Source organism: Rhinatrema bivittatum, chromosome 1 (genome assembly GCF_901001135.1).
Source record: "Rhinatrema bivittatum chromosome 1, aRhiBiv1.1, whole genome shotgun sequence".
Taxonomy (NCBI): domain Eukaryota; kingdom Metazoa; phylum Chordata; class Amphibia; order Gymnophiona; family Rhinatrematidae; genus Rhinatrema; species Rhinatrema bivittatum.
Genome location: NC_042615.1, coordinates 160,844,331 through 160,869,223, shown reverse-complemented (window position 1 = coordinate 160,869,223; position 24,893 = coordinate 160,844,331). Strand labels below are relative to the sequence as shown.

The following is a 24,893-nucleotide window of genomic DNA, read 5'->3' as shown; positions in this document are numbered from 1 at the left end:
AGTCGGGAAGGGGGGGTTCCTCCGCTTCCGATGGATCTGGGCCTTCCTCAGGACGTCAAATGTCCTTTCGTGGAACCAACCAGGCAGTGAGAGGAGTTTCCGGCCAGGGAGCTGTAGCCAGCAAAGCCTCCCAATGAAATCAGGAGCACCCACTCCCCGGAGGCGGCGGTAGGGGGATGGCTGTCCCAATTCTATGAGAAGTGGGCAAGAATTACGACCGACCAGTGGCTACTGCAGGTGATCTGCGTCGGTTACTCCTTAGAATTTTCTCACCCGGAGCCGGGAGGAGAAGGCTACTATTACCTGTTTCCTGCGTGCAGTGGATTCCGGGGGTGAGTGCTATCTTGCCCCGACGGTATTCTCTTTACATCTCTGCCCGCGGTGATTTCCTGTCTCAGGGGGAGGTGCCTGCAGGAGGCGGGACCCGGGACTGACTTTAAAAGTGCAACTGTGCCTGAACTACCTGAGCCGGGAGGAGAAGGCTACTATTACCTGTTTCCTGCGTGCAGTGGATTCCGGGGGTGAGTGCTATCTTGCCCCGACGGTATTCTCTTTACATCTCTGCCCGCGGTGATTTCCTGTCTCAGGGGGAGGTGCCTGCAGGAGGCGGGACCCGGGACTGACTTTAAAAGTGCAACTGTGCCTAAACTACCTGAGCCGGGAGGAGAAGGCTACTATTACCTGTTTCTTGCGTGCAGTGGATTCCGGGGGGTGAGTGCTATCTTGCCCCGACGGTATTCTCTTTACATCTCTGCCCGCGGTGATTTCCTGTCTCAGGGGGAGGTGCCTGCAGGAGGCCGGACCCGGAACTGATTATAAAAACAAAGCTTCCTGCGGCGCGCAGCAGACGCCGGCGAGCTGCTAAAGCCGCGCGCGCTCAAGGGGCACGTGCAAGTAAGGCTTTGCCGGGCTTAGCCAGGACTTCGCAGGGACTTTGCCGGGATCTTGCTGGGACCTCGCTGGGACTTATTTCATATGGTTTGCTATGTTTCTTAAAGTTATATTGAGATAATAAGATTGATTCTTGTTCATAATATTGCTAGACCTCCCAAAGCTCCTAGAAGTGGAATATATATTAACATTAAGGGTGCATTTGTTATCCAGTACTGTTTTGAGATAATAAATTTTGCCTTAATAATGCCACACACTAAGAGGAAGGCTAAGATAAAGCCTTCTGGTGAGGTGGCTTCATTGGTATTAGGACAGAAAACAGTACTGGAATGGATAGATTCTCAAAATTCCCCAGGAGAGCTGACCGCATTAGAGACACCAGAACGGGGTGTTCCCTTATTGGTCAATGAAATATCTTTAAGCCCCGGGGCACCGGTTCCACCATCTCCACCTAGTAGAAGGGGTGTAATAACCCCAGAGATACTAGGTGATATGCAGGAGGGGATATTGAGTCCTTTAGTGGTACAAACAAAGAAAAGTGAACTTAAAGATTTGAATATTAATGTAGAAGAAAAGAATGATGAAGGTATATTGAATATCTCTCATAGCTTAAGTGAAACCCCATTAGATTCTAGTACACCAACTACAAGTAAGGTAGTAAAAGAAAAACAGGGTTCCATAGATATAGTTATAAAATCTGATCCAATAATTATGAAACCAACTAATATAACCCTAGAAAGTCTTTGGAACTATATGGTAAAATTAGATACATCTATAAATAAATTAACCGAAATGGTAAAGAAAACCTCAGATTCATCAGTAGTGAATGCCGTTGAATTAGAAAAACAAAAAGTGGAAATTGCTAAAATAGATAAAAAAGTATTACAGGTAGAGAAAATTCAATCCCAGCAGATTGTGGCTGAGGAAGAGATAAATAAAAGGTTGGAGAACCTAGAAAATGTGGTTAGATCTTTAAATATTAGGGTTAACAACTTTCCCATTATAAAAAAGATAAATCCTAATGAGTTATTCAGAAATTATCTGATGCAAATCTTGAAAATCCCAGAGAAATGTTTACCTGTTGTTGTAAAGGCATTTTACTTAGGGGGTAAGAGAAATGAGCAGAACCATGAGTTAAAAGAAGGGAGTAAGAAAGAGGTAGGGAATATTGGTGGTTCCATTTATTTATCGGAGCTATTGGAGAAATCGCAGGATGAATTAGAGATAAAGTTGAGAGGTACCTTGTTGGTACAACTTGCTTTTTCTACCGATAAGGATAATATAATGAGATCCTTTTTTAGAAATAGGACAACTACCTTCTACGGACAGAAAGTATGGATTTTTGCAGATTTAACGAAAACTACGCAAGTCCATAGAAAAAATTTTCTTCAGTACAGGGAAAAAATATTGGAAAAAGGTGGGAGTTTTAACTTAAAGTATCCATGCAGATGTTACATTAAATTGAATGAAAATAACTATTTGTTTACAGACCCAAAGGCTCTCAAAAACCTTCTTGCAAATTAATGACCGTATAGGATAAGAGTAGGATCTATATTGATGCACAGTAATTTTGTTTTCCTGTTATTCCGTTCATATAGAAATATTCCACTACTATTTTTTCCTTAAGTGTTAGTGAATAATGACATCTATGGATAAATATTGCAATTTATAGAGACTGTGATGATTAGTATGTTTTTTTAAGATGGTCATTCTCGCTTAAATGTGATATGTTTATAAATTTATTTGTTGTAATTATTGGAAACAAATAAATAAAGAATTAAAAAAAAAGAATTTTCTCACCCTCCCAGAGATGCCTGCCTGGTGTTGTGCTGTTCTTCCCTAAACAAGCGAACCATGGTGGAGGCTACACTATGCTGTCTGATAAGCCTGCAGGCCATCGTTCCAGTTCCAGAGGCAGATTAAGGGGCTGGATGGTACTCTGTGTACTTTTGTGGTGCCAAAAAAAGAGGGGACATTTCGTCCCATTCTGGACCTCCAACAAGTGAACCAGAGTCTGAAAGTCCCGCGTTTTTGAATGGAAACCCTGTGCACGGTGATTGCGGCGGTGTGCAAGGGAGAGTGCCTCGCCTCCTTGGACCTCACAGAGGCCTACCTCCATATCCCGATCCAGAGCGATAATCAGCGGTTCCTGCGGTTCTCGATCCTGGGACAGCATTTCCACTTTTATGCTCTCCCCTTCAGGCTGGCATCGGCACCCCACACCAAGTGATGATGATAGTTGCGGCAGTCCTCTGGCGGGAAGGAGTGTTGGTGCACCTATACCTCGACGACTGGCTCCTCCAGGCGAAGTTGGAGGAAGACTGTCGGCGGATGATTCGTCATGTGCAGTCATTAGGGTGGGTGATCAACCTTGCAAAGAGTCACCTGATTCCCTCCCAGGTCCTGGAATATCTAGAGGCTTGCTTCGACACTCTCCTGGCCTGGGTGTCTCTGACGAAGGAGCAGATGCGCAAATTGCAACAGCAGGTGAATTGCTTGAGGACGACGCAGGCTCCTACGGCCTGGGACTATCTACAGGTACTGGGATCCATGGTCTCGATGCTAGATCTCGTCCCGTGGGCATTTGCTCACTTGAGGCCGTTACAGCAAGCGCTCCTGTCCTGGTGGAGCCCAGTGTTGGAGCAGTATCAGGTGCAGCTGCCCCTGACCTCGCACTCCAGATCCAGCCTGGCATGCTGGCTAGTGGATTCCAATCTGCAGAGAGGAATGCCCCTCGAAACCCCAGACTGGGTAGTAGTGTCCACGGACGCCAGCCTCTGAGGCAGGGGTGCAGTGTGCCTGGACAGAGTGGCACAGGGCATGTGGTTGGAGTCAGAACGAGCTTGGTCCATCAACTGCCTAGAAACCAGGGCAGTGTGCAGGGTGTTGGGAAGCATTTCTGGATCTGGTGCAGGGTCGGATGGTTCAAGTGTTTTCGCCACCACGGTGGAGTACCTCAGCTGCCAAGGTGGTACAAAGAGTCCTGTCGTAGCGTGAGAAGCTTATCTCCTCTTCACCTGGGCCGAATACCATCTGGAGGGCATTGCTGCCTCGCACGTGGCAGGCGTGGACAACTTGCAGGTGAACGTCCTCAGCAGGCAACAGCTGGATCCAGGAGAGTCTGAGCTATCCAGAGAGGCTTGGAACCTATTTGTGCCAGATGGGGGATTCCCCAGTTGGACCTCATGGTGACCTGTCTTAACGCAAAGACGACGTGTTTTATTTTCAGTTGACGGAGATGGGGTTGGTAGGTCTCTACGCCCTGGTGTCCAAATGGTCAACAGGGATTCTGTTGTACGCCTTTCCTCCTTGGCCTCTCATCGATCGAATCCTCAGACAAGTGGAACAGCACAGAGGTCAGGTAGTGCCAGTGGCTCCTGGGTGGCCCTGTTGTCCTTGGTTTGCAGATCTGGTACAACTAGCCACGGACGGGCCCTTATGGCTGGCGCATTTACCGGACCTGTTGTGTCATGGTCCCATCTTCTCAGATCGGGAGGATTGCTTCTATTTTGCGGCTTGGCTTTTGAGAAGTGGCGTCTGCGACTGAAGGGGTATTCCGAGCCGGTGATTGCCATGCTGCTACAGGCCAGATGCCCTTCCACTTCCATGGCGTATGTGCAAGTGTGGACAGTGTTTGAGTCCTGGTGTGTGCAACAGGGGATCGGGCCGGGGTCGAAAACCATCCCTCATAGTCTGGTTTTTCTACAGATGATCTCTGCCTCCCATATCACGGGAAAAGGCAATGTCAGAGCAGACTTTCTAAGCAGAGAGAGTCTGGATCCTGGAGAATGGTTGTTAATGACTAGAGCCTTTCAGCTGCTGGTAGATCTCTGGGGCCTCCGATCCATCGACCTTCTGGCCTCATCTCACAATGCGAAGGTCCCCTGATTCTTCCCTCCGTGGCTTTTGCTGAGTAAGGTCATTCGCAAGATCAAGAATGACCTCTCGAAATTCTAAGACATTTATACCTAGCCTAAATAGCATATTTAACTGCATATTAACTATATGCCCAACCTGAAAGCCTGTTTAACTAATTGACCTGGTTGACTCATCCCACTTACTTTCCTACCCATCCACCTCACCCTGTAACCCCACCCTACTTGTGCTAGAACATGTTATACCAACTAACCACAACTTAACACGAATTTGTAAACTGATTTGACGACTATACGCTGTAATTTGCTTTAACTAACACACTTACCAATTCCTGTAAACTGTTCTGATGGTGAAACCGAATGATGGTATACAAAACACAACAAATAAATAAATAAAATAAGAACCGCAGAGGCTAGTCCTAGTGGCTCTGGATTGGCCCAGACGCCCGTGGTATGCAGACATGCAGAGGCTTCTGGTGAGACCCTTCTATGCCTTCCTCCACATGGGGACCTGCTCCAACAAGGTCTGATCCTTCATGAGGACCCGACTCGGTTTTGTCTTATGGTCTTGGCCCTTGAGAGGGCTCGCCTGATGTTACGCTCTCCTTCTCCAAAGGGGAGGAGCTAGCAATCTGTTACGCTCACCTCCTCCTAAAGGGAGGAGTTAGCAACCTGCTGTCGCTCACTCCGTCAGTAGGGCGGAGTTGGCAAGCTGTTCTGCTGTGCTCCTGAAAGGGGAAGGAGTAGCGATATGACATGACCTGCTCCTCCAGAGGGGAGGAGTTAGCTATCTGTAATTCTGTTAGCGAACTGCTGTTAGATACTCCTGTAAGGAAAGGAAGTAGTAAGCTGTACCAATCTACTAAGGAGTTGCAATCATATATATATATATTGCTACTCCGTAGTGGGGGGGCATGATAGATTGCTATCTCATAGCGAAGTACTATATACCTATTGCCAACTCCTCTTAATTGTGATTTACTAGCTCTGTGGACTCCATTAATGGCTGCTTTGGGAAATATTAACTTAGATGAAGTGTGGTAAGCTGTTAATCAGTGCCTCAAAACAGGTGCTTTTGGTTAATAAGTTTGGTGGTCAATATGATAGATCATCTTGCCTGGGTGTGATTCTGGATTAAACTTTTAAGAATCATATTTCCCATGTTTGTAGGATGTTCTGGTATAAATTGTATCTCGTGCTTGTCCTAAGACCTAGGTACACAATTACAAATGGTTGTTTAATCCTTTTAAGGGATGGTGGGGTGCAAACAGGCAGCCCTTTGATCTCAGGGCACAGACCTGGAGGATTAGCCACAGGACCAGCTGACCTTGAAACTCCTTGGTAATAATTACCTATTCTGCCTGGCAGGGGTAGTCCAGATCCCAGAAAACTTTCATATGGAAAGTTCACAGGAAGCTGTATATGAGGAGACTTTGCTTGAGACCCCCTTGCTGGTCCAAACAGTTGCCTGAGGAAATGCTGCATGACTCCCATTGATTCCTGATTCTCACCTGACTCCTGATCCATGCCTAGGCCTGAAGCCTTGACCTGCTTGTGTCCTAAGGTATTCCTTGCACCATCAAATCCTAGCTGTGGTCTGCACCTGTGGGCTCAAGCTGTGGGGAATGGCTGTGGTGTTGGGCAAAGGCACTGCCCAGGTGCCATGCCTGGTAAGCTTCCATTCTTAGCCACTGCTTACTAAAGCCCTTGGTCTTCCCTAGACTCCGTCCTCATTCTCCTTGGAGGGGAACCTCTGTGACACCAGACATGTCCTTAGTTTTAACATCAATGAACCATTGTAATTCTCTGCTTGTGGGGCTTCCCTTAGGGACTGTAAAAAGATGCAGCTACAAGACTGGTTACTGGATGTAGTGTCAGGAGCATTTCACACTGATTTTAGCCAATCTCCATTGGCTTCCGGTTCCTTTCAGAGCAGTTTAAGATCGCTTGCCTGTTTTTAAAGCTCTGTGTGGCCTGTCTTCATCTTATCTTTTGGCAAACTTTCCTGGACATCATTTACGGTCTGAACATGATTTTTTTTTTACTATCTGTGCTTTTTTATAGTAAATATGAGTTTGTGAAAACCAGATCCCAGTTTTTTTACATGTGTCTTTCTGGTCTTCTGGAACTCCTTAGCAAAGGAGCTTAGACTGTTGTCACTATTTTTATTTAAAATATTGGTAGTTCTTGAAATTGTATTTTTTTCCATTTGACTTTCGAGTAAAGTGTTTCTTAAAGGCACCTGCAAAGGCCTTTAGTCTTTCTGTGATGGCCTTATCATCCATAAGTGCCCCTTTAGCCCCTCGATCATCTAATGGTCCAACCGAGTCCCTTGCAAGCTTCCTGCGTCGGATATATTTAAAAACTTTTTAATTATGAGTTTTTGCCTCTGTGGCCAACTTCTCTTCAGATTCTCTCTTAGACTGTCTTTTATCAATGTTTTACATTTAACTTGCCAGTGCTTATGCTTTTTCCTATTTTCATCAGATGGATCCTTCTCCCAATTTCTGAAAGAAGTTCTTTGGGTTAAAATAGCCTTTTTCAATTTGCTTTTTAACCATGCCCGCAATCATTCAACAGCCTGTTTCTGGTAGATCATCAGACATTTCTAACTGGATCTTTGCAGCGAAGAGCAGATCTTTCATCGGTTTGAGGCACTTAATTTTAGTTTGCTTGTATTTCTTTAACATATAATAAAGTTACCATATTAAGCTGAGTGCAAAAGGGCAGAAATCTAGTGGTATCCAAAAAAACTGAGTTGACCCAGCATTAGTGTGTGGCCACATGACCAGTAACCCTCAGGAATTGTTGCACTGTGTTTGTTGTTTTTAAATCGTACAAACAGATGAAGCCCCTTGAAGCACATTAGCATGAAATGCTCCAGAGAGAGGGTGTGCCCTTTTAATCACCATTTGATTGGGATGGATTTTACCATTTTTAAATGGACATTTATACAGGTTTTCTTATTCTAATATAGGAAGAATGCTGCTCAATATTTTCTTTCCTTTTTGAAACAAATTAGATGCAGAGGGTATTTTAAAATAATTTTACCAAATAGACTATGTGTCATGATCCGCTATGCTGGTGGGAGGAGCAATCAGATAGGGGTGTCAATCTGATGTATTCCGTAGGCGGACTTAGCAATCTGTTGTTATAGACTGCCGAAGATAGTAGTAAGTGGATCCTTGGGTCAGTGGCAGATGACCACGCCCCCGGGGGAAGATCCCGAGAGGGACCACCGACTAGGCTTAGAGTATGGAGACAGACACACACGAGTTCTTTTATTAAACAGGTCTTGAAACCACCAGAGGTGGCAGTAGTGAGCTGAAGTGCCCGGTAGGGCTGTAGTCCCTCAGATACTGTTAGAGCGATCCCTGGATGGCTGAGCTGTTGAGCAACTGTAGACAGTGAGTAGGCAGGGTATGCAGAGTTCATGAACAGAACTAGATGACAACACTCACAAACTGGTCTCAGGGAGCTCAGGAGCTGGAAAGGATAGGCCCTCGAGGAGCGAGTACCTGGTTCCAGGGAAAGCTCTGAGAGAGCGATGGTAAGTCACAATGATGTAGATAATGATGACTTCCAGGCAGAAGAGAATCCGCAGATAGTCAGGAACGAGGGCCTTCGAGGAGCGAGTACCGTTTCCTGTCTGTAACCTGAAAGGCAAAGAGAGAGCACGAGGCCCCCGGGGAGCGGGTACCTCTGGTGAGTCCGAGGAAGCAGAGTAGCTTAGGCAGGGAACCCAATCTGAACCTTAGCCCTTGCTAACTCAACTAGTAGCGATATCAGAGATCTTTAAATATCGGAAGCGGATGACATCATCTCAGGGGCATGCCCCTGAGGTTCGCGCCCTTGCTGGTGCTTCACTCGGAGCGCGCGCGCGCCCTAGGCTTCAGGCAACATGGCGGATCTGCAGCGTCGAGCCGGCCCGGGGACGCGGAGAGAGTCGGCAGGGGACGCCGCGGCAGCCAGGTGTCCTTCAGACTTGGAGGGCGGAGTGAAGACGTAGGGCAGCGACGGTCGCAACACTATGCTTGTAGTTGCCAGATAAAGCTGAAAATGATTTGCCATTCTTATGGAAATGGTTTGGGGAAAATAGAAATTTATTATCTAGTATGTGCTTACCACGAACCATGGTTTACTTTGAATTTTGTCCCAGGGTGTCAGAACGCTAAAGAAGGTTGGCCTGATGGCTCAGTGGCCATGCTATGTGCCGCCATGCAGGAAACCTGGATTTGATTTTAAATCCTCATTTCTGCGTAGGCAGCGTTCCCAGCCTTTAGGGGAAGGACTCTCGACCATCATTTTATAGCAATACCTTGTCAAATTCAGGGCATATGTATACTAGGTTACAGAGGGAGCTACAGCTTGTTCCCAACCGAGGAGTGCCACTGCCATTGCTGGGTTAAAATTGGAAAAATCCTGGTTGGTAGCACATGAGAAGCCTCTTGATGATGTAGTTCTGATAGAGGCCAATTCTGATTGAATTGGAAGCCCAAAGGAGTAAGAGAAAACTACCAGACAAAAAAAAAAAAAAGAGCAAGCTAAAGCTGAATGCTGATTTGCAATGTCTAGTTTTATCACTGTTATGCATTGTTCAAAAGAACATCGGCATTCCATATAGATGTTGTTTTTGAAGAAATTTAAATATTTTGAGATGTGCAGCCATGTCCGGTGTGCATTTTGGCACAAAGTTAATTTTGGGGTTTAACTTTTCCAAATTATTTTCATTATACTGCTGTAAGTTATGTGGTGTGTGTGTGTGAAATAAATCATTTAAGCTTGTTGTATTAACCACATTTATTACATAGAACTATTAGAGTGTGGTTTCAATTTGGTATGTTAGTCTTTTAAAACAGGAGGTAAGATTTTTCCTTAAGGATGTGCATTAATTTTCGTTTGAGCAGCTAGTTTTATTCTATCTTTGTAATCCGCTTAGTTCATTCTATTGATATTTGTAGATTATAAATATGTTTAATAATAAATAATAGTGATGCACATTTAAAACCAGACAGTACTCTTTTATTTATTTAAAGGATAATTAAGGTAAGAATATATTGCCAGATGCTAAACTAGAAAAATCTCACTGTTAGCTCACTTATTGTCAGTTTAGATACTAAGATTTTTTCTGATTTATCCAAGATCCTACTCCATATTCCAATCCTTATTTTCTTTCTTGCTGAATGTCAGTTTTGTCAGATCCTTTTCCCCAGTAAATCTACACTGTTATAGTTACATTATAATTTTCTTCTCTGTTTTCTTTCCTTTTCTGCCTGTAGTTTATACTTGTTGTGCCAAATTGGCTAAAAAAAGGTTTTGAAGTTTGTTACAGCTGTGTTCTAAAAAAACAAAAAAACTTTTAACATGCACTTAACACAAGGGAGAGAAGAAATATTTCTTTTAAGGAAAAAAATGAACCTTTACTGTCTAAAGGTAGTGTGTAATTAGGATGACTGCTCAAATAGATATCACCTTCATTGATTTATATTAAAGTATGCCATAGGTAAATGGATAATGAGATTTGTTTGAAGATCCTCTGGATTTAAAGAAAAAAAAAGAAAGTGTTAAACAATATGATGTCTGTTAATGAATGTGTGGGGCACTAATAAGCACTGAATACAAAAAGCCAGTAAGAGAAAAATATTTTGTCTTTTATTATATATCATCTCATAATAGCAGTGCAGCATACCAATGTAGAGTAAATGTTAGCTCAGCTCTTCTGAGCCCTTATACTCAGTTAAATACATCACTGCGTCTAAACTTACAGACCAATGGGTTAGTTTGCATATCATTTTCCAGTTGGTTGGCATTATAATTTTCTCGTATATATTAATAAGACTGGATTCTTTTAAGTCCTATGATTTTTTGAGCCCAAAAGGTAGAAATGAAACTCTGTGCTGATCTTTAACATGCTAGTTAACCTTTAGCACACTTTAGCATTTCAACAACCTTGACTATTTCTAAAAGTCTGATCAGTGCAATCTCATTGTGCTGTGATTAGGCGGTTATTATCTTTGTATTTCTTCACTGCCACCAAACTAGTCTGGCTTTATAGAAAACCTCAAAGCACCCTTTTGTAGCAGGCACCTGTTCCAGCTTCTATGGCATATGTTAACTTTGATGTTGCTGAGCGACTAACCATTACAATTGTTCTGATTTAGGTGTCTGGAAATAGCCTGTATTGCCAGTACAGAGTGTCTAGTACAGTGGCAGATGGGAAGAAAGAGCTTATACAAAATGGACCTGACTTGCAAGATTTTATTTCTGGGGATCTGTCAGACAGAAGCAAGTGGGCTGAGTACAAAGGCAACTTGAAGCGCCAGAAAGGAGAAAGGTAATTCAAATGTGAAACCATTGGAACATATGTTTTATGTGTGTCCTGATACTACCAAATTTCGGGCTAAGGTAAGGGGCACTATGTTCTGCACTTCAAATATTATAATCCTGCATCAGGACAGCAGTGCACTTTTTACTTACTAGATATTAAAAACCTTGTTATTAAAGCTACTTATTTTTTTTAAGAATTTATACATTGGAGTTCATTGCATTGTTTTGCATGAGGGAAACATTACTTAATATATTGTTCAAATCTTGGAGAAGAGCAGAGGATCATGTTATGTTCTCATTGATTACTGTTAAAGGTTGTGTGTTTCATATGACATGCTGTTCAGTTATATCAGTCCTAAATGAATCATTTTTTGTCAGTCTAGTTATTTCATGTAAAGCCAAATACATTTTGCACCTTGTTAAGATGATCATGATTGCCCTGTCTGCTGTCTTTATAATCAGTGCTAAACTTGTGTGAGGCAGCATCAATGCTGAATTGGCTTCTACAGAAGGTTTTTTTATTTTTGTCTAAAGTTTTTTTTATCTTCTCTAATTATTGCAAAAATAGGCCTAGATTCATCATTCAGCTGTAAATATAGCGGAATAAAAAGGAGTGGGGGTCAGCCGCATCATGGTGGTGCGTTTTCATCCGCCAATTTTTTTTGGCCGCGCTGCACAAGATCGGGGCGATCTTGTGCAGCTATAGGCATTTCTGGTGCTACTGCTGGCAATAATGTGTGAAACATTATAGCTTGCAGCTCTACCGGCACCTCATTATTCCAAACCCTGCCCAAACATCTCCCTTTTTTACTTAAATTTGAAATGTAAATATTCAATTTGCGATGCAGTAATTATTGCATGCGTTACCATGGTAACGCACACAATAAGGCCCTATCGCAATTTGATGAATGATCCGGATAGTGTTTTAAACAACATGAAAATGTTAAAAAGATGAGATTAAGGGACAGAGGGAAAATTCTGCAATAGAAAACATTCTGCATCTGCAGATTAACAGAAAACTGGAAAAAAAAATCCCAAGGACTTCAAGCATGCTCTTCAATAAATACTCTATTACAACATACTTTTTCCAAGGTTTTTTGTTAAATGTTAACTAAAATACAATCACTGTCTTGAAAATATCTCCTTTCTGTCTGCATAATGCACACTCAAGAAAAATAGATCTTGTAATTATAGTACTTTTTGTGCTGCAGGGAATCTGCAGTATTTGTTCTCTGAAGTGTATTTTAGTTGGAAGTAGTAAAGCTGAATATGTGCATGTGTCATAATTTCATTTTATTGGTTGCCCTTCGCAAAAAGACTCTGAGCAGCATATAACAAAATAAACAAACTACAGTAGAAATACAATACATAAAGGGGCAGATTTTCAAAGGGGCATGTGCGTAAGATACGGGCGTAAGACCCGGGGCTTTCCTAGGGGGGGCATGTCGGGGGCATGTCGCGGCGGAGCGTCATCTGGGGTGGGGCCGCGGGCGTGGTTCCGGCCCGGGGACGTTTCGGGGGCGTGGCCGAGGCCTCCGAAACCGCTCCTGGGCCGGAGAATCGCGCGCCAGCCTCAGGCAGGCATAACTTTTCTAACAAAGGTAGGGGGGGGTTTAGATAGGGCTGGGGGGGTGGGTTAGGTAGGGGAAGGTAGGAGAAGGTGTGGGGGGGGGGGGAGGGTGGAAGGAAAGTTCCCTCCGAGGCCTCCACGCCTGAATGCAGTACTTGAACCAAAACCTCAATTGACAAATTGAGCAACAATGGAGGCAGCAGGCACCCCTGCCTCATACCCTGTCTGATTCGAAAGGTACTGGCTAGAGAACCATTTGTCAGCACTCTTGCCATGAGATGTGACTATAGTGCCTCGATCCCAGCTCACAAAAACCAGATCCAAGTTTAAAGCTCGAAGCACCATAAAAAGAAAGGGTCAATGAATCCTATCAAAGGCTTTCTCTGCCTCAAGTGCCACAAGGTGACCTTGAGTCTTGTGCTTCCAGGCCAAAGAAGTATGAAACGCCCTTCTTGAATTGGCTGTGAATAGACAACTCTTCACAAAGCCAGTCTTGTTCTTCCTTGAGTTGCGAGAGGAGGCCCTCAAGTCTCAACTGCGATATCTTGACCAATATCTTAATATCCATGTTTGAGGGAGATGGATCGATAAGAGCCATTCTTCCTTTCCTATATTCTAGTTACAATAATCTTTTGAGCATATGCCCCCTAAAAAGTGGCTCCCAGTCTGAGGTACTCCATCTTATGCAAACTTTCTCTCTCCACCCCTCACTAACCCAGTGGCAGAAATTAAGTCCCTGATTCCTAACTTATTAACACTCTATCTAAAGCCCTAAATAACCATCTTCCCTGTGTAGTGGGAGATTTTTTCCCCTTTTCAGAATATATACCGTACACATACACTTTACTGAATAAGGCTCCACTGTCTGTGAGGTATTTCTAAATCGATTAACTCTACCCATAATTAAACCAGCCCAGATGAAGTTTTAGGAAAGGAAACGAGGCAGGAATAAAATAATAAAAACAAACAGAGAAAAAGAGCAAAGTGGGAAGAGAAGCAGAAAGCAACATGAGGTCAGCGAGAGGTGTAGCTTTGCTCCATAACCCCAAGCTCTGGACAATCACTATGTTCTTCCTTGTATATAAGTATTATGGTGGTATTGGTTAGTTAGTGTGGGAAAGATGGGTTTTCTTTCAAGTGCTCGAACTCGCTGGCTAACAGGAGGGCTAAGTCCAGAAAAATTTCTTATAAAAATCTCCCAGCCGGGAGAAGTTAGGCCATCCTAGCCAGCTCCATCAATGTAATAGGTGCCCTTTATTTTTCATTTTGTTCATCTGTAACTTTGAACTATTGTAATTTTTCCAGAAATGAATCAATATCTGCCAGTGTACAACACTTCCTTCTTGTGTATAGGTCTGCATAATATGATCAAAAGTGTTTATCTCCTGGAGGTTACTGGACACCTGCCCATTTGCGGCACGTATACTCGTGATCAGAATGCCTCTGGACTGCCTCTTTAAGAGATTAGCTAGCAGTTTACCCGCTCATAGCATTTCTGGCACCTGAATCACATTGCCTTCTCTATTTAGTCGATGTGTAACAATTCCAAATCCTGGCTCCTCATCCCTAATTGTCTCTGGATATTTTTGGAGTAGCCCCTTTAATGAGGTTGTTCTAACCTGGTGATAGTCTTCTCCAGTGACTTTTCTCAGGCCATTCTGACCCTTTTAACATAACTGGTATAGTCGATAATCTTGTCCCTTAGGAAAGCCTTTAAAGTTTCCCAAAGAACTACAGAGTTATATGCTACATTGGCATGAATTTCTTTGAAAGTTTTAATCTCCCCAATAATCATAGCCATGAAATCCTAGAACATAAGAACATGCCATACTGGGTCAGATCAAGGGTCCATCAAGCCCAGCATCCTGTTTCCAACAGTGGCCAATCCAGGCCATAAGAACCTGGCAAGTACCCAAAAACTAAGTCTATTCCATGTTACCGTTGCTAGGCCAATACAGAGAGATTAAGCTGCCATGTATGTTCATTCAGCAGAGTCTGTGATATATTCACAGTTAGTTCAATGGGACTGTGATCTGATATATAGTAGGGCAAGACATCCACCTCTGTAATCTTATGCAGTAGACTTTTAGAGCAAAGAAAAAAATCCAGGTGACTGTATGTATTGTGCACTGCTGAATAGTAGGTTTGTGCATTTGTGCGTCCATTCGTTTTACCGCTAAGTGCATAGCTCACGAATGGATGCACAATGAATGGTATGCGCCTAGGTGAGTGCACAATAGATGAACGTGCACACCATTTGTTTTTTGTGCATATTCGTTACGTGTATGCTTAGTGGCGAAATGAATGGACGCACAAATCTCAACAAATGCACATCCCTAGTGAATAGTGGGTGTAGTCCCTGCCACTTGGAAACTTTACCCTCCACTCATCAATAGTAATCTTAGCCCCTTTTTGTATTCTACCTTCCTCTGGCATGGGTCCATACAAGCATGTCAATCCCCAGCTGCAATTATAGGGTTCATGGTGAACCCTCCACTATTGCCCAAAACTGAGTGTAAAAATCATTTTGATTCTTATTTGGCCCGTAAACATTCACTACCACCATCCCTTGTTGGTACAAGATTCCTTCTGTCAATAAAAACCTTCCCTCCAGATCCTTCTGAACCTTATTAACTTTCAGTGGTAGGGCCCTATGTATAAGGATATACACCCTTCTGCTCTTTGAATTATGAAAAGCATAATAAACCTGTCCAACTCAGTCTCTTTTAAGCTTATTGTGCTCCTTATTGGTTAAGTGAGTCTCCTGCAGCAACATTATTTGTGCAGAGTGAGTGTTTCTTCAGAAATTGGAATATATGTTTTCTTTTAATGGGTGATGTGACTCCCCTTATATTCTAGGACACCAAGTTAGCATTGGTATTCGCCATAGTAGAAAGAGAAAAATCAGTTGCAAACTTAAACATCTAAACCAATGATCTTGGTCTACATAGCTTTGTGATACACAAAAATAGAAAATACAGTGTCTGTGCTTTGAATTTTTTTTAACAATAATCTCACAACCATTAAACACTTCCAGCAATAGCCCCCACTCACCTCCCCCCCCCCCAACAATCCCCCAAGGCTTGGGAGAGGCCAGACAGTACCCACGTCAGCTTTCCGCACTCCCACACCCCCTATATCCAACAATTCCCCCTCTCTAATATGGAGCACACTCTGAGCTGAAGTTCTGCTGCCCCTTTCCATCCATACCTACATCTCCCTCTACCCCCCTCCTCTCCTTTCCCACTGTCCTTATCCTAACCTATAACTTCCCACCCCTTATCCTTATCTACCACCCACCAATGAAACTTGCCCACAGCCTCCTCCCCTCTGTTGGGCTGAGCATCACCTCATCCACATACTGGGCAACCCAGAACCACCCACCCCTGTGTTCCAACAATCCATAAAAGCAGTATCAAAACATATCATAGAAACCCATAAATTTCACGTGTTTGCTGTTATAGTCCATTGGCTGGAACAACTGTTCATACAGTTTCCCAGCGCCATCAGTGTCGCATGACAGTTTCCAGCTGCATGGCAAGGATCATTCCCCCCACTCATGCTGTGTAGAGCTCTTCCAGTCGTCAGCCCCGAAACACTCTTCCCATATTCCTAGCGCTGCAATGAGTGTGTTCCGCCTTCATAGCTGACACTTCTCTGAGCATATGGCTGTGCCATCTTGTTGGATGTACAAACAGGCTGTAACTCAGTATACTAATTTAGTACCCCATGTCCCCAGCTCACCCATACCCGACACAAAACAAAAGATCCCACATGGTTGATATCCCCAACCAAGAGAAAAAGAAATGTCCAGGGGTGCCTTTGTCAATCCGCAGAGACATGTTACATGGAACCTCCGAAGCCCCTCAGACCCTGAGCACCAGAAGAAGGAATAAAAACCAGATAGCGATAGGGAATACACAGGCACAGCAAGAAGGGCCAGGCTGAATCCTCAGTCATTATCACTGTAGCTGGACTCTTGACAGTAACCATCATGCTGCTCCTGCTGTTTGGGGGATCCAAAGCCACCTTTTTTTTTTTTTTTTGCCAAAGACTTGGGGAAATCCACTGTTTATCAATGGGATAAGTAGCATGGAATCTATTTAGCTTTTGGGATCCTGCCAGGTACTTGTGATCTGGATTGGCCACTATTGGAAATAGGATACTGGGTTGATGGACCTTTGGTCTGACCCAGTATGGCAAAATCTTATGTTCTTATCCGACGCCCTTGGCCAATAGATCGGCAGCTGTCTTATGACCTCAGCTCCTGAAAGCACAGTCTTTCCTTTTTCAACTCATTTTTACTGTACACTAATTAAGTTTTCAGATTATTATGATTTTGACTAGTAAATGATTGATATCACCTTGAAGTCACGGAACAGAGAAAAGCAGCTGCTTATGTGTTTGGACTTTCAGGACCCACCTGGGTTTGATAGAAGAACGTTTGAACCTCTGTGGGAGACTGGAAGATTTTTGTTGTATTATTCACTGACAATTTTAATTTAGCTGGATAAAGCATATTTGAGGACCTGCTGCCGAATAGACCTTTTAATTCCAGTGAATCCAGCCCTCATTTTCTGTAAAGCTGCCATTGAAGTCGAGGTAAAAGGAGACCCGGTGCTGCTGGTACTTCACATCTCCTGTAACTCTTGCCACATCAAGAATTTTCACCTTATCCGGAAAACGATGTCATTGGAAAAAATCACTGTTCAGGGCCATCCTCCAGGCATTGAAGGGGGGGAGGGGGGGGCAGTGTACGGTGATCTCCTTCAATTTGCAGGCCCCGATCTTCCATAGTCTAGGCCCAAAACTTGTGGTATCCAGTGCACAAGGAAGGCCTTTTGATCAGAGCCCTCCACCCCCTCCGAAAGCTCCACTAGACACAAGTTTGTTTTTTTTTCTCCTACCACAATTCTCCATGTCTAGTTTTTTCATTTATCGTAGTTACTCGGCATGCCAACACATCAACCTTTGATCGCTCTCTAGTAAGAGAGGCCTCTAACTCCTCCACAGGTGTCACTATTTCTTCTATAAATTGTGTTCTCTTGCATGCATTCCACCAGGGTTGCTACCTTCTCAATAACAACCCAGAGCTCCGAGTGAATGCTTGTGATGAGCTTATCGGAGAGTTTCTCAAACATATGCTTCAGTGTCTAAGTTGTATCAAAGGGAGTCGAGGGAACAGACTACTCGTCTTCCAAAGCCTGCTCCTCCACTGCATCAGATTTCCCAGTAGAAGACTTTTTCTGGCTTTTCTGAGCTTTCCCACTGATATCTCCTTAGATAGCTGACAGTGAACTCTTAGGTTGTTCCTTATTCATGTCTAGTGTAGTTTACCCAGTGTTAAAGCCAGTAAATAAAGGATAATATGCTCAGGTTCTAGGGAGCTCACCACACCAGCGTCTGCTCAGATCCTAGGCATCATATGACACCCTGCCCCTCCCCCCCAGCTCAATTCATTTCTAACCAACAGTTGTAGACTATTCCAGGCCAAAGGGCTGCTGCTGTTAAGTCACGTTTAGAACTCCTACTAGATCTAAATTTACGTCCATATCAGAATTCCAGATGTGTCCCCTGAGATGCTCTAAGATATTTGTCTCAGCAAATGCAATGATAACTTTGAGAGATATAGCGAATCTTTCAAACAAATACAACAGAATGTCATTACTAATGAGCTAAAAGGTGCTAAAAGGGCAAGCTTTAAGTTAAGTACCTGGCAAGATCCCAAAAGCAAAATAGATTCCATGCTGCTTATCCCATTGATAAACAGTGGATTTCCCCAAGTCTTCCTTTATAATGGTTTAGTCTACCTTAATAATGGTTTAAGTCCAATGATATCAGTTGTATAAATAACATATTCTGTGCCTTGTACTTTATTTTTGTGCAGTAATGGCATGTGGGAGGTCAAAATTTGATTTTTTTTTTTTTTAATCTGGAAAAATCACTAGGTACGCCTCTTACAAAGCCAAATCACTCCTTTTGGCACACAGGTGCATCGGGTAGCAAAAGGATGTTTTGTTTTTTTTAAATAAAATGACTGTACAAAAGGAGTGATCTCCTTAGGAGCTTTTGAATAACTATGATTGTTTTTATCTAGGCTGAGACTTCCTCCATGGCTAAAAACAGAGATTCCTATAGGGAAGAACTACAACAAGCTAAAAAATACGCTGCGGGCTCTCAACCTGCACACCGTAAGTAAACTGGTTTAGAACTTCTGTGAGAAAGTGTTTAATTTTTAGTCCATTAGCTGATAAATACAAACTGTCTTGGGATGATAGTCATCTTTCTTTGCTCAGATTTCAGAAAAATAGTCATGAAGTCCTGTTTTTATTTAATCCTTAAGAGGTTTATTTGGCAAAAGACATGTCAGTGTTGGCAAAACAGAGAAGCCTGAATAAAATTTGCGTTGCTTTATCCCTTTCAAGCCAATACTTCCACCGAAAGAAATTTCTGTCCCCTAGTTATATAAAGCACCAGCTAACTCCTCCCACAAGCTAAGTATGTGGGAGTAATGTCAGCATAATATCCAAACTCAAACCTTATTCTGATCCAGAAAAGCAAACACAAGCTGTCACTGCAGAGAAACCACTAATAGAGCAAATTGACAAACTAAAGAGTAACAAATCAGCCGGATTGGATGATATTCACCCCAAAGATCTCAAACAACTCAAATATAAAATTGCAGACTTGTTACTACTAAACCGTAATATATCATTTATAACAGCCACAGTATCTGAAGCCTGGAGTGTGGCCAGTGTAACACCAATTTTTTAAAAGGGCTCCACAGGTGATCAGGAAAAATATAGCCCAGTGAGCCTGATGTCAGTGTGGGGCAAAATGGTAGCAGCTATTCTTAAAAACAAAATTACTGGATAGACAATATGGATTTAGCAAAGAGAAGTCTTGCCTTACCAATGTACTAGTTCTTTTTTTAAGGTGTTATGTAGATAAAGGTGAGCTGATTGTTATGGTGTATCTGAATTTTCAGAAGGCATTTGATAAATTCCTTCATGAAAGTGTCTTCAGAAAATTAAAGAGTCATAGATTTAAAGATTTAAAGACAAGAAATAGAAAATAGGTCTAAATAGCCAATTTTCACAATAGAAAAATATAAATAGTGGAGTACCCCAAGGATCTATACTGGGACCTTTTTATAAATGATCTGGAAAAAGGAGCAGTGAGTGAGATGATCAAATTTGCAGCTAACACAAAATTATTCAAAGTTGTTAAAACACACGTGGACTGTAAGGAACTGCAGGAGGACATTGTCGGACTGGGCATCTACATGGCAAATGAAGTTTAATGTGGATAAGTACAAAGTGATGCACACAAGGAGAAATAAGTGTTACGATTGGCAACTTGCAGGAAGCTCCTATGAGCTGCCTCACTTACCCCTGACGCCATCAGCTGTCAGATACCGCCATCCTCCTGCCTCAGCACGAGGCCTTCCTCGGCTCACTCTGCATGTTAAAGGGGCCTCCGCAGGAAAACTCCCCGTGGTGCCCTTTGATGACATCACTGGCTCCTTGTGTTTAAGGGTTCCCAGAATGCTGAACGGGTCTCCTGCATCAGCAGTGCATGTTGCTCTCGAATTCCTGGTTTCTGTTTGTCCAGCGTTGTCTTCTCCAGCCTTGCTTCATCATAAGAACATAAGAACATGCCATACTGGGTCAGACCAAGGGTCCATCAAGCCCAGCATCCTGTTTCCAACAGTGGCCAATCCAGGCCATAAGAACCTGGCAAGTACCCAAAAACTAAGTCTATTCCATGTAACCATTGCTAATGGCAGTGGCTATTCTCTACGTGAACTTAATAGCAGGTAATGGACTTCTCCTCCAAGAACTTATCCAATCCTTTTTTAAACACAGCTATATTAACTGCACGAACCACATTCTCTGGCAACAAATTCCAGAGTTTAATTGTACGTTGAGTAAAAAAGAACTTTCTCCGATTAGTTTTAAATGTGCCCCATGCTAACTTCATGGAGTGCCCCCTAGTCTTTCTACTATCCGAAAGAGTAAATAACCGATTCACGTCTACCCGTTCTAGACCTCTCATGATTTTAAACACCTCATTTTAAACACCACATCCAGCCTCATTCCCTTCTCCGTGTCTTGTCCAGTGCCTTCCTGTGTCTTTGCTCATCCTGGCCTGATCTCTTGGTATCTACCTCTTGCCTTGGACCTAACTACGGTTGTCTGCCACCTGGACCTGACCTCTTGCTTGCCCCTAACCATGTTTGCTCGCTGCCTGCACCAACCTTTAGCCTGACTCTATGTCTCCAGCTTACTGTCTGCTCTGACCCCAGCATGCCCTTGGACTCTTGCTCTCTTCACCAACCTAGGGACCTGCCTAGGTTCTCTAAGGCCAGTGCCAGACCCCAAGGGACTAAACTTGCGGGGGGAGACGACTGGTAAAGATGAAGCTCCAGACTAACCTGCTAAAGGACACGTTTGCCATCTGCCGGCGTGCGTCAACTACTCTGCAGCACAAAGGGCTCACTTCCACACCACTCGTTACACTAATCCTAACTATATGTACATTATGCTAGGTTTTATATTGGGAGTCACCATCCAGGAAAAAGATCCTGGAGTCATTTTGGACAGTGTGTTGAAACCTTCAGCTCTGTGTGTGGTGGTGGTGGTGGTCAAAAAGAATGTTTGAATGATTCAGAAAGTAATGGAGAGTACGATAGAGAATATCATAATGCCTGTGTATTGATCTATGTTGCAACTGTATCTTGAGTATTTTTTTTTAATTCTTTGTTTATTAAGTTTTCAATATGTTATTACAAAAAATAGTTTGCAATATGAAATTACAGAAAATTCATGTACGCCGATATAAATCATACATTTACATTTATGCAGATGATATACAATTACTGTTACCCATTCCAAACACCATTGAAGAAACAATGAAACTAGCCAATATGTACCTAGAAATAATCAAACAGCTCCTAAACCAGATGGAATTAGTTATAAACATTGACAAAATTGAATTCTTACATCTTGAAAGTAAAAACACTCACCACACACAACCAACGTTCACAATCAAAAATATTCAAACCACCGAGTTAGCAACAAAAGTTAGGAATCTAGGAGTAATAATTGACCCTGAGCTAAACATGAAACAACGCATCTCACAGAAAATAAAAGAAGGTTATGCAAAACTAATGATCCTAAGAAGACTAAAACCTCTTAACGATTAACAATTTTCGCATAGTTCTACAAGCAATGATATTCACTAGCACAGATTATTGTAACTCCCTGCTGTTAGGACTACCTCAATCTACAATTCGGCCACTGCAAATATTGCAAAATTCCGCTGCCAGAGTTTTGACAGGCAAAAAAAAGAGTGACCATATTACAGGAACACTTGCTGAACTCCACTGGCTTCCAATTGAACAAAGAATACAATATAAAGCACTTCGTATAATCCATAAACTAATCCACGATGATAAAGCCAACTGGCTTAACACGGCACTGCACATGCATGTACCACAAAGAAACCTGAGATCTGCAAATAAAGCTCTACTAACTGTCCTCTCTGTCAAATCAGCACATCTCACGCAAGTAAGGGAAAGAGCACTGTCACTGACTGGTCCTGTACTCTGGAATACCATGCCACTCGAAATAAGACTACAGACAAATCTGAAATTATTCAAAACTAATCTGAAAACCTGGCTTTTTAAACAAGCATTTTATAAAGATAAAGAAAAGGAGAAAAATAGTTGAGCGATAAGCATGCACCAAGCTAGACGTTTTTAGTAACCTACATAAGCATATTAATGTTAAAATCAAACTGCCTAATTTGTTCCTAACAATCAGGTTTAATTTACACACCTAGTTTATTATTTTACATTGTTACCGTGCTATGATGGCACACGAGTAATTTGTAATCTGTACCACCCATATTTCTCTTTATCGTGCCCTTCTATAAACCGTTGTGATGGTATTTAACTTAACAACGGTATAGAAAAATTTTTAAATATATAAATAAAATATATATTCTTACTTAAAAAGAGCAAGAAGAAAAAAAGAAAAAAGTATTATATACCGTACTTACACATACATATTCTGTATATACTATAAGAAAAAGAAAGAGAAACTGTTAGATTAAATGAGCGTTATCACCACGGCTCTTGCAGCCTAAGAAAATAATAATAAGAAAAAAGTAAGTTTTCCCCTTTTTAATGACTTAAGATGTTCTGGATCGGTGAATTGATAATTATGCCCTTTAAATTTAACTAAACATTTACATGGATATCTAAGTTGGAATTGTCCCCCGTTTTCAATTATTTCACATCTATGTGCTAAAAATTTCTTCCTTTGAAATTGTGTTACTCTGACAAGATCTGGATAGATCCAGATTTTTTGTCCATAGAATGTTTTCAGTCTGTTTCGAAAGAAGAACTTCAGGACATTCTCTTTATCAGAAACAAAAGCAAATTTTGCCAGCATTGTTTCTCTGTTCTCTATATTTAACTCTTTTTGTGACTTCTGAAGAATTTCGGAAATATCTAAAGATAACTCAGCATTAGATTTATGTTTATTTGCTTCTTCATTATTCATTGTTATTTGATCTGAAACTTTTTTCTTTACTGATATATTTATATAGAAAGCTTTAACAATCGTGGGCATACATTATTCAGGTATATTTAATATCTGTATAATATAATTCCTAAATAGTTCTATTGGGCTTATTTTATCCATGATAGGAAAATGAATAACTCTAAGATTTAAAGAACGGGTATAATTTTCTATGTTTTCAAGCTTTTTATGAAATTCTACTTCTGTTTTTATTTGCTGAGTTTGTACTTTCTCAGCTAAAATTAAACGTTCTTCTATCTTAGGAATTTGCTTTTGCTGAGTTTCTATAGTTTTGGAATTTTTTTTCACAACTTTATTAGTTTCATTTACTGCTTCTGTTAGTTTCATAATAGATGAGTCCAACTTAGCAATGTAATTCCATAGCGTATCCATAGTTATGGTAGCAGGTCTTACAATAACATCCGTAGTATTTTTTACTTTAGGTTTTTTCTCAGTTTCTAGACATATATTATAATCAGAATTTTTATCATCTTTTGGTGTACTCTCTCCAGTTGGAATCAATGGAGAGCTAACAGCTCCTCTGGGATCTAATGTTGAAAAAGATACTTGTAAATCTATTTCGCTAGATGTCAGTCTAATTTCTTTCGATTACTCATCGTCCTTCTCCAGTTTTCTTAGGTCAGTTTGGGATATGCCTGGTATTTCCTGGGGTGTTACCCCTTCTTTTCCAGGCAGCATTGGAATTTCCGGCGCCTCCGGACTTAAAAGTGATGTCCTCAACCATTAGAGGTGGCTTCTGCTCTGATTCCACTCCTATCGTGGTTTCCTCAACAGGGGCTACTTGAGGGGATCCTAACCATTCTGCTACAGCCCTTTGGCCAGACTCTGCAGTTGGAATACTAGAGGAAGGCCTTATTTTGGCCTTTCTTTTAGTATGAGGCATCTCAGTCGTGTAATTATTATACAAGGCAATAGGAGAATATGGTTGCAGGAAAGCAGAACGTTTCCTTACTTATTTTTAACACTGCTTCTCTTAATGGAGGAAAGGCTGAAGAGGTTAGGGCTTTTCAGCTTGGAGAAGAGATGGCTGAGGGGAGATATAATAGAGGTCTTTAAGATCATGAGAGGTCTTGAACGAGTAGATGTGACTCGGTTATTTACACTTTCGAATAATAGAAGGACTAGGGGGCATTCCATGAAGTTAGCAAGTAGCACATTTAAGACTAATCGGAGAAAATTCTTTTTCACTCAACGCACAATAAATCTCTGGAATTTGTTGCCAGAGGATGTGGTTAGTGCAGTTAGTGTAGCTGGGTTCAAAAAAGGTTTGGATAAGTTCTTGGAAGAGAAGTCCATTAACTGCTATTAATCAAATTTACTTAGGGAATAGCCACTGCTATTAATTGCATCAGTAGCATGGGATCTTCTAGGTGTTTGGGTAATTGCCAGGTTCTTGTGGCCTGGTTTGGCCTCTGTTGGAAACAGGATGCTGGGCTTGATGGACCCTTGGTCTGACCCAGCATGGCAATTTCTTATGTTCTTATGGAGGACTGAGGAGACTCTTTATTAGGAAATCACAATATAAATTGCCTTCCTGAGACTGGTTCTATTCGAAGTCAGTCAATCAATACCTTAAGTCAACGAATGGAAATCACAGGCTCTGGGCAATTAGACAAATCC

At 42.1% G+C, this 24,893-nt stretch overlaps 1 protein-coding gene across 1 annotated transcript in view; it reads left to right on the top strand.

Moving 5' to 3' along the window:
• The window catches only part of LIAS (lipoic acid synthetase), a 74,916-nt gene that overhangs the window by 3,620 nt on the left and 46,403 nt on the right, over positions 1-24,893 (top strand). Inside the window, exons 2-3 of the mRNA XM_029589290.1 lie at positions 10,928-11,100; positions 18,761-18,854. Coding sequence (XP_029445150.1) covers positions 10,928-11,100; positions 18,761-18,854 — 267 coding nt within the window. The remainder of the gene's footprint in view (positions 1-10,927; positions 11,101-18,760; positions 18,855-24,893) is intronic.